The following is a 14,975-nucleotide window of genomic DNA, read 5'->3' as shown; positions in this document are numbered from 1 at the left end:
CAATTAATACATTCTGAATAAAATACTTTTTTCTACCTTTGTTTTCTGAGCATTTAGTTTTTCTATTCGCTTTGGTCCCAGTGTCGTCTGTTTTATGGTGTCTTCTTTCCATTTGATATTCTTTCACTCACCATGTCCACCATCCTCCTGTGTCCTTATGCGTTCTGTCTACCATCTGTGGCACCCTGTCCCTATCCTTCCTCCAGTTGCATCTGCCCTCAAAGCGTTTCAATCCAGTCCTTAAATTCAGCAGTTTCCCCTCCATCCATATTCAGCATTTCTCCTCACTCCCCTCCCCTCCCCTCCATTCATCCATCCATCCGTGTCCAGCAACTCTCCTCCCTCCCCTGTCCTCCATCCATATCTAGCAAATCTCCTTTCTCCCCGGTTCTTCCATCCATCCATCTAGCAAATCTCCTCTCTCCCCTGACCCCTCCATCCTTCCATATCTAGCAATTCTCCTCTCTCCCCTGCCCTCCCCTACATGTCCAGTCCAGTGATTTCTCTTCTCTCCCGTCCCGTCTATCCCCCCTCTCCTCATCCTTCCATCCGTTTTCCCTCTTTATCTCCCCATCCTTCTGTCTTCCTCTTCCCTCTTTCTCTCCATGTCCTTCCATTCGTCTACCCCCTCTCCCGATCCTGCCATCCAACATCTACCCCCTCTCTCCCAATCCTTCCATCCAGTGTCTCTCTCTCTATCCCCTTTTCCATCCAGTGTCTCTCTCTCTACCCTTTTCCATTCATCATGCCCCCCTCTCTCTCCCCATCCTTCAATGTTTCTCCTCCTGTTAGTTTCTCTCTCCCTTCCAGTGTCTTCCCTCTTTCACCCCCCCCCCCCCTCCCATTTTCTCCTCATTTTAAGCAGCTTCTCCCTTTCTCCAGGACTCCAGCCCTTCTCCATGTCCCCTCCTTCTCTCCCCATCTTCCCACTCTCTCCATTATACCTGCCTAGTGCCTCTCGCTCCCCCTTCCACCCGGTATTAATTTGTTGGCCACTGCTGCTGCTTCTCCTCTTCAGCAGCAGCAGCGCCCCGAGTCCAGACAAAAAAAAAAAAAGGTAGCACGCGTTACACGCACCCAAAGTGCAGGAATCAGCTGGGAGGACCGACACCACACGCAGCTTCAACCGCTTTGGAGCCCCCAGGAGCAACAGTTGGCTGCTGGAACAAGCGCGGGGCTGTACCGTAGCAGCTTTCAGCATGGGCTATCGGCACTGCAGCCGCTCCTCTCTGTCCCCGGAGCAGAGCAGGAAGTCGATGTTAACTTCCTTCCTGCTCCTCCAGGGGCAGAGAGAGGAGCGGCTGCAGCGCAGACAGCCCATGCTTGAAGGCTGCCACGGCCCCGCTCTTGCTTCTTTTTTTTTGTTTTATCGCGCGACTCGCGCTGAAGAGGAGACTTTCTTCCCACTTTGCCGGCCCAGACTCGTGAGTGCGGGAGAATCCGGACTTGGCAGGTCTGGATGAGCGGGCCTCGGGCCTGGAGGGAAAGACTTTCCCGGAAAGTGGCTACGTTTGGTGGGGGGGGGGGGGGGCAATGCAGCATGGGCGGGAAAGGTCACAGCTGGGGAGGCTTAGCCTCCCCAAGCCTCTTATACGGGGCGCCTATGCAGCATCAGTGAAAGCGGAGCGCTGCCGACGTTTACCTTCCCTTCGCGCTCTTGGTTCCCTCAGTGTCCGCCTTCTTCTGACGTCAGAAGAAGGCGGGACACTGAGAGAACCAATGAGTGCAAGGGAAGGGAGACGTCGGCAGCGCTTTCACTGACGCTGCTGCGACCAGGTAAAAAGATTTAAAGGCCTCGCGGGGCGAGAGTAAGCACCGCGGCGGCGCCCTCCAGAGGTGGGCGCCCCCCTGCGCCGCTTACCCCGCTTACCGCATCGGCACGGCCCTGTCATTGGGAGCATCATACATTTGTAACTGAGTTAGTATTGTTAATACTCAAAAAAAAATTTGAATTCTGTAATTGTTTTGTTTTTTTCTTTTTTGCTTAATTTTTAAATTTTCTGTAAACCTTTCAGAACTCATGGGATGAATGGCATATAAATAAGTTATAATTATTTTTATTTATCTAGTAAATTATAGTTGAAACTCTTGTACAGCGCTGCGTAACCCTAGTAGCGCTTCAGAAATGTTAAGTAGTAGTAGTAGTATAGTCTCAAATTTGCCCTTTCTCTCAAAAAATTTCTTTCATCACTTGAAAGAGGGTAGGTTGGGTTGTAAACAACAGGAGTTTAGAAAATCCCATAGTGCAGAAACAGTCCTTGCAGCTTTGTTAAGGGGCCCGTTTACAAAAGCGCTGGAGGGCCTACGCGCGTACAGCACGTGCCAAATTGGCACTACCGCCTTGCTAGCGCGTGAGCTGAGTGGTAATTCCGAAATTGGCACGCACCAAATCCCACAGTAGAAAATATTTTTCTACCGCGGGCCGCTTACCCGGCGGTAAACAACAGTTGGCGTGCTGCATTCTTACCGCGCAGGTAGTGCGTGAGACCTTACCGCTAGGTCAGTGGGTGTTGGTTTGTATGAGCATACTGGATATGTCATATGGTGTTTTTCTGCCATCGTGTTCTATGTTTCTATCTCAATGGTTAGTAGTAGAGGACTTTATCTCCCAACCTTATCCAATGATCTGTGGGTACCACAGAGATCTGTGTTGTCACCTTTGCTTTTCAGTTTGTATATGTCCAAAGTAAACTATTGTTTGAGGCTGTAAAAGCTTGGATGGTCAAGCCTTATCTCACGGTCTTATCTGAATCTCCACTACCCTAATTGCAAAGGACAAAAATACAAGACAACCCATGCGTCCAACTTCTCTTACATAAGCACGCGCCTGTGGAACGCACTGCCACAAGTGGTGAAAACAACTTATGGTCACCTAAAATTCAGAAAATTATTAAAGACTCACCTATTCGGAAATGCATATCTGAATGATCCAACTTAGGTGACTCAACCCTGCAACATTTCACTATCAAAGATCGTATTGAACATTGACAAACCATTTACCTCAAATCCAACTTGATTGAATCTTATCTTCCCTATCCCACTATAACATTTTGTCCTATTCCCATACCGGACTTGGCGAATGCCTTCATGGTATTATGTAAGCCACATTGAGCCTGCAAATGTGTAGGAAAATGTGGGATACAAATGTAACAAATAAAATAAAAAAACTCAACCAACTCAGAGTTAGTTTGGATGGGAAAATATATTACATGTTACTATTGGAGATCACATAGTGGCCTTTTAACAATGCGGTGGTAACCTCTAACTCATGCTTACCATGCGCTAAAAAGGCACTACTGCAGGACGTGCTCAGGCATCCCGCAATAGTTCTAGGATTGGAGCACGCCAATCCAGCGTTATATTTTTAGTGCAGGGGGCATGTTTGGAGGTGGAGAGCAGGTGTTCCGTACGCTAATTGGGTAGCGCTGGTAAATCACTGCATGCTGCCCAATTAGCGCAGGAGCAACTACCACCTAGTAAATAAGTGGCGATAAGGGCTCATGCGCTAATGGAAATTAGTGTCTGGTCATTAAGGAGAAAATAGAAATTGCAGCCATTTTACTGCCACACTAAAAGTGGCCTCAGTGCATGGGAAACCCACATGCTGAAAATAGCACAGGCCACAAATGGCCCCTTAATGCCAATACTGGCTTCTAGTATGGGAAGATGGGAAGGCGATAGAACGAGAGGACATGAAATGAGGTTGAAGGGGGGCAGCCTCAGGAAAGATGTCAGAAGTATTTTTTCACAGAGAGGGCGGTGGATGCTTGGAATGCCCTCCCGCGGGAGGTGGTGGAGATGAAAACGGTAACGGAATTCAAACATGCGTGGGATATGCATAAAGGAATCCTGTGCAGAAGGAATGGATCCTCAGAAGCTTAGCCGAAATTGGGTGGCGGAGCAGGTGGGTGGAAGAGGGGTTGGTGATTGGGAGGCGAGGATAGTGGAGGGCAGACTTATACGGTCTGTGCCAGAGCCGGTGATGGGAGGCGGGACTGGTGGTTGGGAGGTGGGAAGTACTGCTGCACAGACTTGTACGGTCTGTGCCCTGAATAAGGCAGGTACAAATCAAGGTAAGGTTTACACATATGTTTGTCTTGTTGGGCAGACTGGATGGACCGTGCAGGTCTTTTTCTGCCGTCATCTACTATGTTACTATGAGGCTTATTTTCAAAGCACTTAGCCTCCCAAAGTTCCATAGAAACATATGGAACTTAGCCTCCCAAAGTGCTTTGAAAATATGCCTTATTGTAGTATAGTTTAGGGTTATATTAAAAGCTATAATCGACCATCTCTGAGAAAAAGTGATTAAAGACACCAGAAACAAAAAATGAGATTTTAATTAATTCGGTTAGAGCAAACAATTTGTAATACAACAGTCTAGACCCCATACTTTTATGTGAAAAAATAAAAAAGCTACAGAAGTTCAAACAGTGATCACCCGTTAAAACCTATCACTGTAAATTAGGTGAAGGTGGAGTTCAATCATACCCTGTTGCAGTAAATATGCTAAAGATAACGACTATTAAGTGAGCTGGCAATTAAGAGTTTTTTTTTCTAGAATATTGTATAATACATACCATTTGTTTTTGCATTACATTTGCTGGGAAGATGTCTTGTGGATGGCAGAAATATTCAATCCTCTTTTTCCACATGAGAATAGAACTGATAACTGAGGCATTCGTTATTTTTAGTGCCCTTGTTATATTTGAATATATTTCAATATATTACATGTAAGAGTGTCCAGTGGAATATAAGGTGTAATGAATTTTAAGCAACATACCATTATATAGATTTCTATAAAATACACCATCATTACGTATGGAAAGTTGTGATGTTTTTTTAACATAAGTGTTGAACTATAAAGGACCAGTTGGCCCATCTAATCTGCACAGTTAACTCCAATTTACACAGCTAAGAATGTATCCTAACTGCTAGCCCTTTAAACTTGAATTCTCCTAGGATGGCGGTTTTTGTTTTCTTCCTCATTCTTTCTCTGTTTTAAAGGACCTACAACAAAAAAATTATGAATTATATATTGTTGTATATTAGTTTTAAAGGCCTCGTAGATTGATGTGAAACCTTGAAAATTAATATGCAGTTATGCATCACATCTGTTTATAGCTCTAATAAATGATATCACAACATTTCTTAAACTCAAGAAGAAATTAGGGGCCCTTTTACTGAGGTGCACTGAAAAACGGCCTGTGCTGGTGTAGACGCGTGTATTTGACGCACATAGGTCCATTTTTCTGTACGCCTGCAAAAAAGGCCCTTTTTTTGCCGAAAATGGATGTGCAGCAAAATTTAAATCAGCACGCATCCATTTTGGACCCGAGACCTTACCGCCACCCATTCACTTAGCAGTAAGGTCTCACGCGGTAATCATCAGCACGCATACACTGCCAATTACCACCTGGTTAGTGCCACGTGGTAGAAAATAGAAATTAATTTCTGCCACGTGTTTTGGACACGCGTCAAAATTAAAATTACTGCCCGGGGCACGCAGTAGCTGGGCGGTAGTTCTAATTTGACACACATGGAGGGGCATAATCGAACGAAAACGTCTATCTCCATGGGCGTTTATCTCCGAGAACGGGTCCGTGAAGGGGCGGACCGAACTGTATTTTCGAAAAAAAATAGACGTCCATGTTTTATTCGACAATTTGTGAGCTGGGCGTTTTTGCTTTTCAGCAATAATGGAAAATGAAAGCCCCCGGCTCAAAATCGAATAAATCCAAGGCATTTGTTCGTGGGAGGGGCCAGGAGTCGTAGTGCACTGGTCCCCCTCACATGCCAGGACACCAACCGGGCACCCTAGGGGGCACTTTTACAAAAACAAAAAAAAAGGTCAAAGAGCTCCCAGGTGCATAGCACCCTTCCCTTGTGTGTTGAGCCCCCCAAATCCCCCTCAAAACCCACCGCCTACAAGTCTACACCATTACTATAGCCCTAAGGGGTGAAGGGGGGGCACCTACATGTGGGTACAGTGGGTTTGGGGGGGTTGGACGACTAAGCATTAAGCAGCACAATTGTAACAGGTAGGGGGGGATGGGCCTGGGTCCACCTGCCTGAAGTCCACTGCACCCCCTAACAACTGCTCCAGGGACCTGCATACTGCTTCCAGGGAGGTGGGTATGACATTTGAGGGTGAAAATAAAAAGTTGTGAAACATAATTTTTTGTGGTGGGAGGGGGTTAGTGACCACTGGGGGAGTCAGGGGAGGTCATCCCCGATTCCCTCTGGTGGTAATCTGGTCATTTAGGGCACTTTTGGGGGCCTTACTCGTGAAAAAACAGGGTCCAGGAAAAGTGCCCTAAATTCTAGCTACAAACACATACTTTTTTTCCATTATCGGCGAAAGGCGCCCATCTCTGTTTGGGTGATAACCATGTCCCAGTCCCGCCTTCACCACGCCCCCATCAACTTTGTACGCTTCCGCGATGAAGTGCAGTTGAAAACGTCCAAGTTTGGCTTTCGGTTATACCGTGTTATTCGTTTTTGTGAGATAAACGTCCATCTCCCGATTTAGGTCGGAACTTGGGCGTTTTTCTCGTTCGATTATAAGCAGGATAGGCACCTACATGTTTTAGTAATAGGGCTCCTTAAATAGTTGTTCTCCAGAGCTATCCAATTTAGGAAATGTCCACCTAAATGCTTATAAAATAATTATAAAATAGCGTACGGTGGTTCTATTAGCAGACCACATTGTCCCATTTAACATCTATAAATTGATTTTTCATGCAGTTATCATCATGCAGACACTTATGAAAACTGTTTTGTATGCCTACTGTCATTCTGTTGGTATTAAGGATACTTGACAGCAACATTTCTGTGTGTTTTTAACAACGCAGATCCCAGCTGTAAAAAGTCTGCTTTTTTGTTGGTGGATATATTTAGCAAAGAAAAAACAAAAATAAGACTGTGGTGAAATCTCCTGACTGTCCTTTCTGACTACCTCTGCTCATTTGGTGGGATGTATTTAGCAAATCATTTTCAGATTATGCACACATACACCCTGGAGGAAAGGAGGAACAGGGGTGATATGATACAGACCTTCAAATATTTGAAAGGTATTAATCCGCAAACGAATCTTTTCCGGAGATGGGAAGGCGGTAGAACGAGAGGATGTGAAATGAGATTGAAGGGGGGGCAGACTCAGGAAAGATGTCAGGAAGTATTTTTTCACGGAGAGGGTGGTGGACGCTTGGAATGCCCTCCCGCGGGAGGTGGTGGAGATGAGAACGGTAACGGAGTTCAAACATGCGTGGGATATGCATAGAGGAATCCTGTGCAGAAGGAATGGATCCTCAGAAGCTTAGCTGAAATTGGGTGGCGGAGCAGTTGGGGGGGAAGAGGGGGTGGTGGTTGGGAGGCGAGGATAGGGGAGGGCAGACTTATACGGTCTGTACCAGAGCCGGTGATGGGAGGCGGGAAATACTGCTGGGCAGACTTATATGGTCTGTGCCCTGAAAAGGACAGGTACAAATTCAAGGTAAGGTATACACATATGAGTTTGTCTTGGGCAGACTGGATGGACCATGCAGGTCTTTTTCTGCCGTCATCTACTATGTTACTATGTTACATAGGCAAACTCTACTATTGTGTGTTTTGTGAATGTAAACTGTTAATTCTGATTCCTGATGTGGTTTTGTTGTTGTTCCTTTTATTAACTTATCAGCTATTGTAAATATTTAAAACTCAAAACCATAAGTGAAAGTGACATTGAATGATATTCTTCAAGTGGCTAGATATTTTCTCAGCGTTGATTAAAACACTTAAAAAGAGAAAACAATGGATGTGGATACTCAAATACAAAGAAAAGAGCCAGAAAATCTGAATGTGACTGATGTGTTAGAACTTTCTGTGCCGGAAATTTCTGAGCGTATGACTCTAATTGTTTCCTTCGTATTTGAACAAGATTTAGAAGCGGTTAAACGCTTATTCTTTAGAAATTCTCAATCTTTATTCTATGGTGAAAAGATTTGGATGTATATCAGGGGCGTAGCCAGACAACAGATTTTGGGTGGGCTTAGGCAAGAATTGGGTGGGCACCAAGTGTTCTCCCCCCCCCCCCCCCCCCCCCCCAAAAAAAAAAAAAAAATTCTCAGCTGGTGGGAAAACGTTTCTTTCCACCTTGGCAGCAGGCATGCACTGAAAACTGAGCATGCGCAGGTGTCGTGGAGAGTAGCGTTTTCGTTACCATAAGGGGAAAATCTTCAGCTGGCGGAGCTTGGGATTGCCACCAGTTACCACTAAACATGTGCTACTGTTGGGTGGGCCTGAGCCATAAATGGGTGGGCCCTGGCCCACCCAAGCCCACCTGTGGCTACGCCACTGATGTATATGGATGTAACCAGACAACCTCAGGATAGAAGAAGAGCTTTTCTTGCTATTAGGAAGGATGTTTTTGTATTAGGTGCTTCATTTTATCTTAACTATCCTTGTAAATGTGTAATAAAATATCTATGTCTTAAATACATCTTTTTCAACCCAAAACAACTAAGAAGTTTTGTAGAATCTAAGAAATTAGTCTGAGTAAAAATGTGCAAAGCAATATCCACTTATGAACCTATTCCTAAGTTTTTCTCCTGAATAATATGTTAAGTCCTCCCTTATTTTTGTGGTCTAAAGAAGATTAATAATGTTTTTCTTTATTATCCTTTTTCCTTAACAGCTGTTAAAATACAGAAAATATATGTCTGTTTTGCTTATCAAGTATCTACTTGTAAATTAAATTATAATTTTGCAAAATAAAATTTTTTTAAAAAATCTGTCATTTTTCCCAAAACTTTTATTGTGAATTTCACGTTTTCTGCAGTTCTGTGAAATGATTTTTCCTCTGAATTTCTGTCTTATATCTATGAAATGGAAAACCTATCTGTGTAATTTTAAAATTAGAAAATGTGATTGTTAATGTCTAATTACTTTTCTATAAATAGGTTTTTGACGCTTATTGTTGGGAGTCCAAACGACATAGGAAAGCCTGAAATGCAGAACAGTGTAAATAGAATTATTCATGCAGAAGGAATAGACAAAATTGCTCAAGACCTGAAAACAACAGTACAGACATTGCAGATAATCGTTGATGGTCTATGTCAACCTGAAGGCTTTGATATTCGAACAGGTAAAAATATTTTTTTGGCCTTACTGATAGCACGACAGTGTCCCGTCCCTGAACTGGCTCATTTTTAATAATCTGCTTTAGTAACTTTCAGATCAAATATATGTGATAGAAACAGACAAGATACAAAAAAGACAGAGGGTGACTGCACCTTGTAGACTTTATGCGCACCGCGTTAATAGAATATGCTGAGAAAGTTGTGTGCGTTAATTCTAAAGAACAGAGCCAGTTTACATGTCAGTAGTGCAAGTATGGCAAGGTCTCCAGAAGAAGCCATTGTGAAACCCCTATCATGAAATCTTTTCCTCCCTCTTTTTATATAAAAAAAATTAGGGTCCCTTTTAAAAAGCAGCATCCACGGCGGTAGTTCCCACCCCCAGTGCGCCATCATATCCGGCAGTAATCGGGTAGTTCTGTGTGCTGCCCAGTTGGTGAGGGAGCCTTTACTGCCACCTCAGTGAGTGGCGGTAAAGGCTCCTCCCCAAAATGTGTTTGTTAATTTATTTATCAAACTTATATGCCGCCTATCCAGTCAATCTAAGCAGGTTGCAACAAACACTCACAAAATCAGCACAACACATACAACAAGGTACACAAGATAAAACAGGAAAGACCTACCTTTTATCTACTGCAGTAAAAGGGGGCCTCGGCGCGAGTCAAAAACACGCACCGAGGCCAGCGTAGGCCCCCTTTTGCCACAGCTTGGGAAAAGGGGCTCCTACTTTCTTAAAAAATAATTTGAAAAAATTATGTGTGTTAGGAAGCTTTCCTAGGGCATATTACACTTCATTTTAGCATTTCAAGGTGTCACTTGTTTATGTTAAGGTGCATAAGATCTGAATTGTAGACTAACCAGTTGATTGTAGTATGAACTTTCGAAGACAAGAGTCCACAGTTATCAGCTCAGTTACTCAATTATACTGTTGTTTTCATTGCATATTTCTCAAAACTTTTTCTGTATTCTGTAACCTTCATCTAATGCTCCCCCTCCCCTCCTCCTTACACACACACACATCAACTCTTCTTAACTTTAAATGCTCATGTCTCAATAAATTGCTGTTTATAGGTTGTCCTCAGCTTCTGTCATTACTGTTACACCAGATTAACATGGCTACCCCTTTGGAAGCCAAATACAGTACCTGCCTAAATACTTAGGGCCCTGTTTACTAAGGTGCATTAGTGTTTTTAGCGTGCCTACACTTAGTGTACATTCTAACCATGCAGGCACCTTTAGGGATGTTGTAGGCACGTACATAGTTAACGAGCGTTAAAAACGTTAACACGCCTATAACACTGCTTAGAAAACAGGGCCCTTACTCTAGATTTACTGAATTGCACTATCATCTTAGCATGCACTAATGCCATTAATGTACATTATGTTCAACATGATAGTAACATAGTAGATGACGGCAGAAAAAGACCTGCACGGTCCATCCAGTCTGCCCAACAAGATAACTCATATTTGCTGCTTTTTGTGTATACCCTACTTTGATTTGTACCTGTGCTCTTCAGGGCACAGACCGTATAAGTCTGCCCCGCACTATCCCCGCCTCCTAATCACCAGCCCCACCTCCCAACCACCGGCTCTGGCACAGGCACAGACCGTATAAGTCTGCCCAGCACTATCCTCACCTCCCCACCACCAGCCCTGCTTCCCAACCACCGGCTCTGGCACAGACCGTACAAGTCTGTCCAGCACTATCCCCGCCTCCCAACCACCAGTCCCGCTTCCCACCACCGGCTCTGGCACAGACCGTATAAGTCTGCCCAGCCCTATCCCCAGCCCTATCCCCGCCTCCCCCGCCTTACTGAGACGCGTAAGACCATATCTCCCCTTAAAAACTTTCTGGAACTTGGTACAATCCACGGTACTTACCCATGCCGACTACTATAGTAGTATCTTTTTAGGCTGCAAGACCCATATCCTGAAAAAACTTCAGACTGCCCAAAATACAGCAGCAAGACTCATATTTGGCAAACCACAATTTGAATGTGCAACACCTCTTCATAAAAAAACGTCACTGGCTCCCTATCCGAGAACGTATCAACTTCAAGGTCCAAACGTTAATCCACAAGATTATCCACAGTGAATCCCCGGGCTATATGCTTAATCTGTTTGACCTCCCTACCAGAAACATGACTGAAACTTCCCAACCTTACCTCAACCTACGTTACCCCAATTGCAAAGGAATCAAGTACAAAACATATTATGGATCCAACTTCTCCTTCTTAGGCAGCCAACTGTGGAATGCCCTCCCCAGACCCATCCGTTCAATCAGTGAATATCTTCCCTTCCGGAAATCGCTAAAAACCCATCTGTTCAAACAACCCTACCCAAACTAACCCTATGAACCCATCTACCAACACATATCTAAGAAACAACGACAATGACCAAGATTATATCTCCCATCAATTTCCTTATCCCTATCCCGTACCGCATCCCCCCTCTCTTTCAGCATTCTAATATACTTAACTTATATTCTCTCTAACAACATTATGTAACCCTATTACTATGTAAGCTGCATTGAACCCGCTTTGAGTGGGAAAGTGCGGGGTACAAATGTAATAAATAAATAAATTTTTAGTAAAAGGTCCCACTGCAAAAAAAACGGAACGTGCAGTAAATAATGCATATTAATATGTGTTAGTGTGCAGTAACATGGTAGTAGCTTTTAGTGAATATAGCTCTTTGCTAGAATTTGTGTTTGTTTATTTATCAAACTTATATCCCACCTATCCAGTCAATCTAAGCAGGTTGCAACAAACACTCACAAAATCAGCACAACGCATACAACAAGATACACAAGATAAAACAACAAAACAGAAAATACCAAATATACAACAAAAGCCAGTCTATAACTATATTAAAATCCTTAATCAATGAAGACTTCGTGAAACAAATATGTTCTCCCCTTCTACCTTCAATCATCAGTTCCACCTTCTAACTAAAGAATGTGGAATTTTTTTTTTGAATTCTGATTTTCATGAACTATAAAACTAACACTGGAGGCAATTGAGAAAAGAGGGATATAATATGCATTTTCTAAATATTGAGAATTGTTGGATTAATACGATCAACTTTCGTAATGAAAGAGGGAAAAGGAAATGGGACTTGATCTACCACCTTTCCGTGGTTTTTGCAACTACGTTCAAAGCAGTTTACATAGTATATACAGGTACTGATCGCATAAGTGTATTTCTGTACCGATCTGCTGCTTCAGCCCTGTTTCGGCGCCTGCATCCATTAGAATACGTTTCTGCATCGAAAGTTGGGTGTGGAATTAGCGCCTAACTGTAGGCGCCATTTATAGAATTCCTCAGTAAAGACTTAATGCCCTTTTAGTAAAAGGGCCCAAATGTGTGAATGGGCTATATTTGTGCTTGTATTTGTTTTGAAAGAAGTAGAATAGAAATCTATTCATACATTTTTTCCTGCTTTTAAATATGGTTCATATCTATTTTTCCTCATTTGCTAGTAAGTACATCAGTCTCTTAGAACTGGTTCAGAAAGGGTCCCTTTAATTTCACTACACTCATCTATGGATTCTTATGAATATGCCAACAAATTTTCTTCACGTACTGCTATGGGAGTCAGTGATGTATCTTTTTATACCTCTGGAGTTCCTCAAGAATCTATTCTGGTGCCTATCTTTTTTTAACCACTTCATTTTCCCGTTTATTGCTTCCATTCAATCCTGTGTAGTCCCTACTGTTACTAAGATGACGTCCAAATACTATTTGCACCACCTTTTAATTCTATTGGTATTATCCCACTTAGGGCCCCTTTTACAAAGCGGCAGTAAGCCCAATGCATGCTTACTGCTTGCTAGAAAGGAAATACCGCTAGGCTACCGCAGCAGGCCAGCGGTAGTTCCCACCCCCAGCATGCCGTCATATCCAGCGCTCGAAGGAGGGGCAATAAGGGCTTCCCCCCCCCCCCCCCAAATGGCTGCTCGGCAAGTGCTTTACTTGCTGCACAGCCATTTTCTGCAGGAAAGAGTGAGTTCCCTTTTATCCGCTGCAGTAAAAAGGGGCCTCAGCATGCATGAAAAACACACACCAATGCCAGCCCAGGCTCCCCCTTTTTTTTTTTTTAGTAAAAGGGACCCCAAATTTTTTTTCTACCTTTTTGTTGTCTGGTTATTTTATTTTTCAAATCATGTTGGTCCCAGGCTCTGTTTCTGTTTCACTCTGTCTTCTCTTAGCTCACTCAACAGGGTCTCCTTCCCATTTGACATTTCTTCTTTCTGCACTCTCACTATCCATCTTCCATCTCTGTGTACCTATCTTTCCCCATGTTCAGCTTTCCCTTCTCTGTGTCCCCTATACTTCCCTGTCCAGCATCTCCCCTTTGTCCATCTCACCACATTCATCATCCCCTCCACCTTTGTCCATCATCACTCCTCTGTGTCCATAAGCCCCCTTCCCATCCAACATCTGTCATCTGTGTTCTTATTCTCCCCCATATCTAACACCTTCACTCTCTGTCCATATAACCCCTCCCATGTCTGGCATTGCCCTTCTGTATCCATATACCATCCACATGCAGCATCTCCCCTTTGTGTTCCTGTCCCTATTCTCTCCTCCATGCCCATCATCTCTCCTCTCTTTCTGTGTACTTCCCTTTGTCCAGCTTCTCCCCTCTCTTCCTCCCCCACACTAATGTGTCTTCCTCCATCGCTGTGTATTCAGTATTTCACTTCCTTCATCCCCTTGGTTCAGCATCCCACCAGCCCCCCTCCCATAAGTCCAGTGCCTCTCTTCCTGCACTTTGTCTTCTTTCCCCCTCCTACCGCTAAACAGGAAGTTGTATCAGAAGGCAAGATCTGGCAATGGGAAAGCCCCAGAGCAGGCCCATGAAGATCGCTGTCGGCTGCATAAGGTAGAGCAACTGCAGGGGAAGGGAGGAAGACACAGATGGCAGACCTGAGGGAGCGGTAACCATGTTTGTTTTTAACTGCGGGAGCAAAGTTTTTTTTATCGTTCCTGCAGGGCGGTAAAATGTTTTGCTCCCGCACCCATGGTAAATGTGTCAAATGTTTTCCTGCTACTGCAAATTTACTGCAGGTCCCCATTCCCATGCCATTCTCTAGTTTTGTCAGGCGTACCTACATTTTTCCACACAACTGTATAATATGCAGTATGTTCCAGGGCAGTGAACGGATGTTTATAGATGAATTTCTAAAGGAAACCCAAAGTTGATTCACAGCTAATGGTTAAATGCATTCTTATTTCACATTTGTTTTGTGCATAAAATTCTTTGTGATGTAAGATCAAATATACCGTGTAAAAGAACAGAGCCATTTATTTGAAATCTCCTTTTTCTGTTACAGAATTTGACAAACCTGATTTTAAGAGAACAATAGTATGTCTTGAAGATTTACAAGTGGGGACCATTCTTACTGGAAAAGTAGAAAATGCCACCCTGTTTGGAGTTTTTGTTGACATTGGCGTGGGCAAAGCAGGGCTAATTCCAATGCGCTACATAACAGAAGCAAAGCTTTCCAAAGATAAGAAACGAAGAAGTCTTGGACTGGGCCCTGGAGAAAGGGTAGAAGTTAAAGTGCTCAATGTCGATATTCGACAATCACGAATTTCATTGGAACTCATTCGTGTTTTATAATTCTTTCAAACTTTTTACTGCATATAGTTTTGTGCTAGGACCTGGATTTTTATGTTTTCCCCCTTTCTCTTGTTTCTCTTTTCTACAGTTTATTTCAAAACTGGTTTATTATGTTTTTCTTCTTCATTTGTCAATCATTTTTTTTATTCCTCTTTGTGTATATTTTGTTGTTGTTTGTCTCCCTACATAGTATTATGTAAACCGATTAGACTTTCTTTTAAGACGGGC

The 14,975-nt window shown here is 43.4% G+C and overlaps 1 protein-coding gene across 3 annotated transcripts in view; it reads left to right on the top strand.

Moving 5' to 3' along the window:
* Positions 1 to 14,774, top strand: part of SRBD1 (S1 RNA binding domain 1) — a 283,827-nt gene extending 269,053 nt beyond the window's left edge. For all 3 annotated transcript variants that reach the window (XM_030195807.1, XM_030195808.1, XM_030195806.1), the window contains 2 exons: positions 8,943 to 9,127; positions 14,458 to 14,774. In XM_030195807.1, coding sequence (XP_030051667.1) covers positions 8,943 to 9,127; positions 14,458 to 14,747 — 475 coding nt within the window. In that variant the 3' untranslated portion in view covers positions 14,748 to 14,774. The remainder of the gene's footprint in view (positions 1 to 8,942; positions 9,128 to 14,457) is intronic.
* Positions 14,775 to 14,975: the final 201 nt, after the last annotated feature.

Source organism: Microcaecilia unicolor, chromosome 3, assembly GCF_901765095.1.
Source record: "Microcaecilia unicolor chromosome 3, aMicUni1.1, whole genome shotgun sequence".
Lineage (NCBI taxonomy): Eukaryota > Metazoa > Chordata > Amphibia > Gymnophiona > Siphonopidae > Microcaecilia > Microcaecilia unicolor.
The sequence above is the reverse complement of the archived record's forward strand: the minus strand, read 5'-3'. Positions and strand labels throughout refer to the sequence as shown.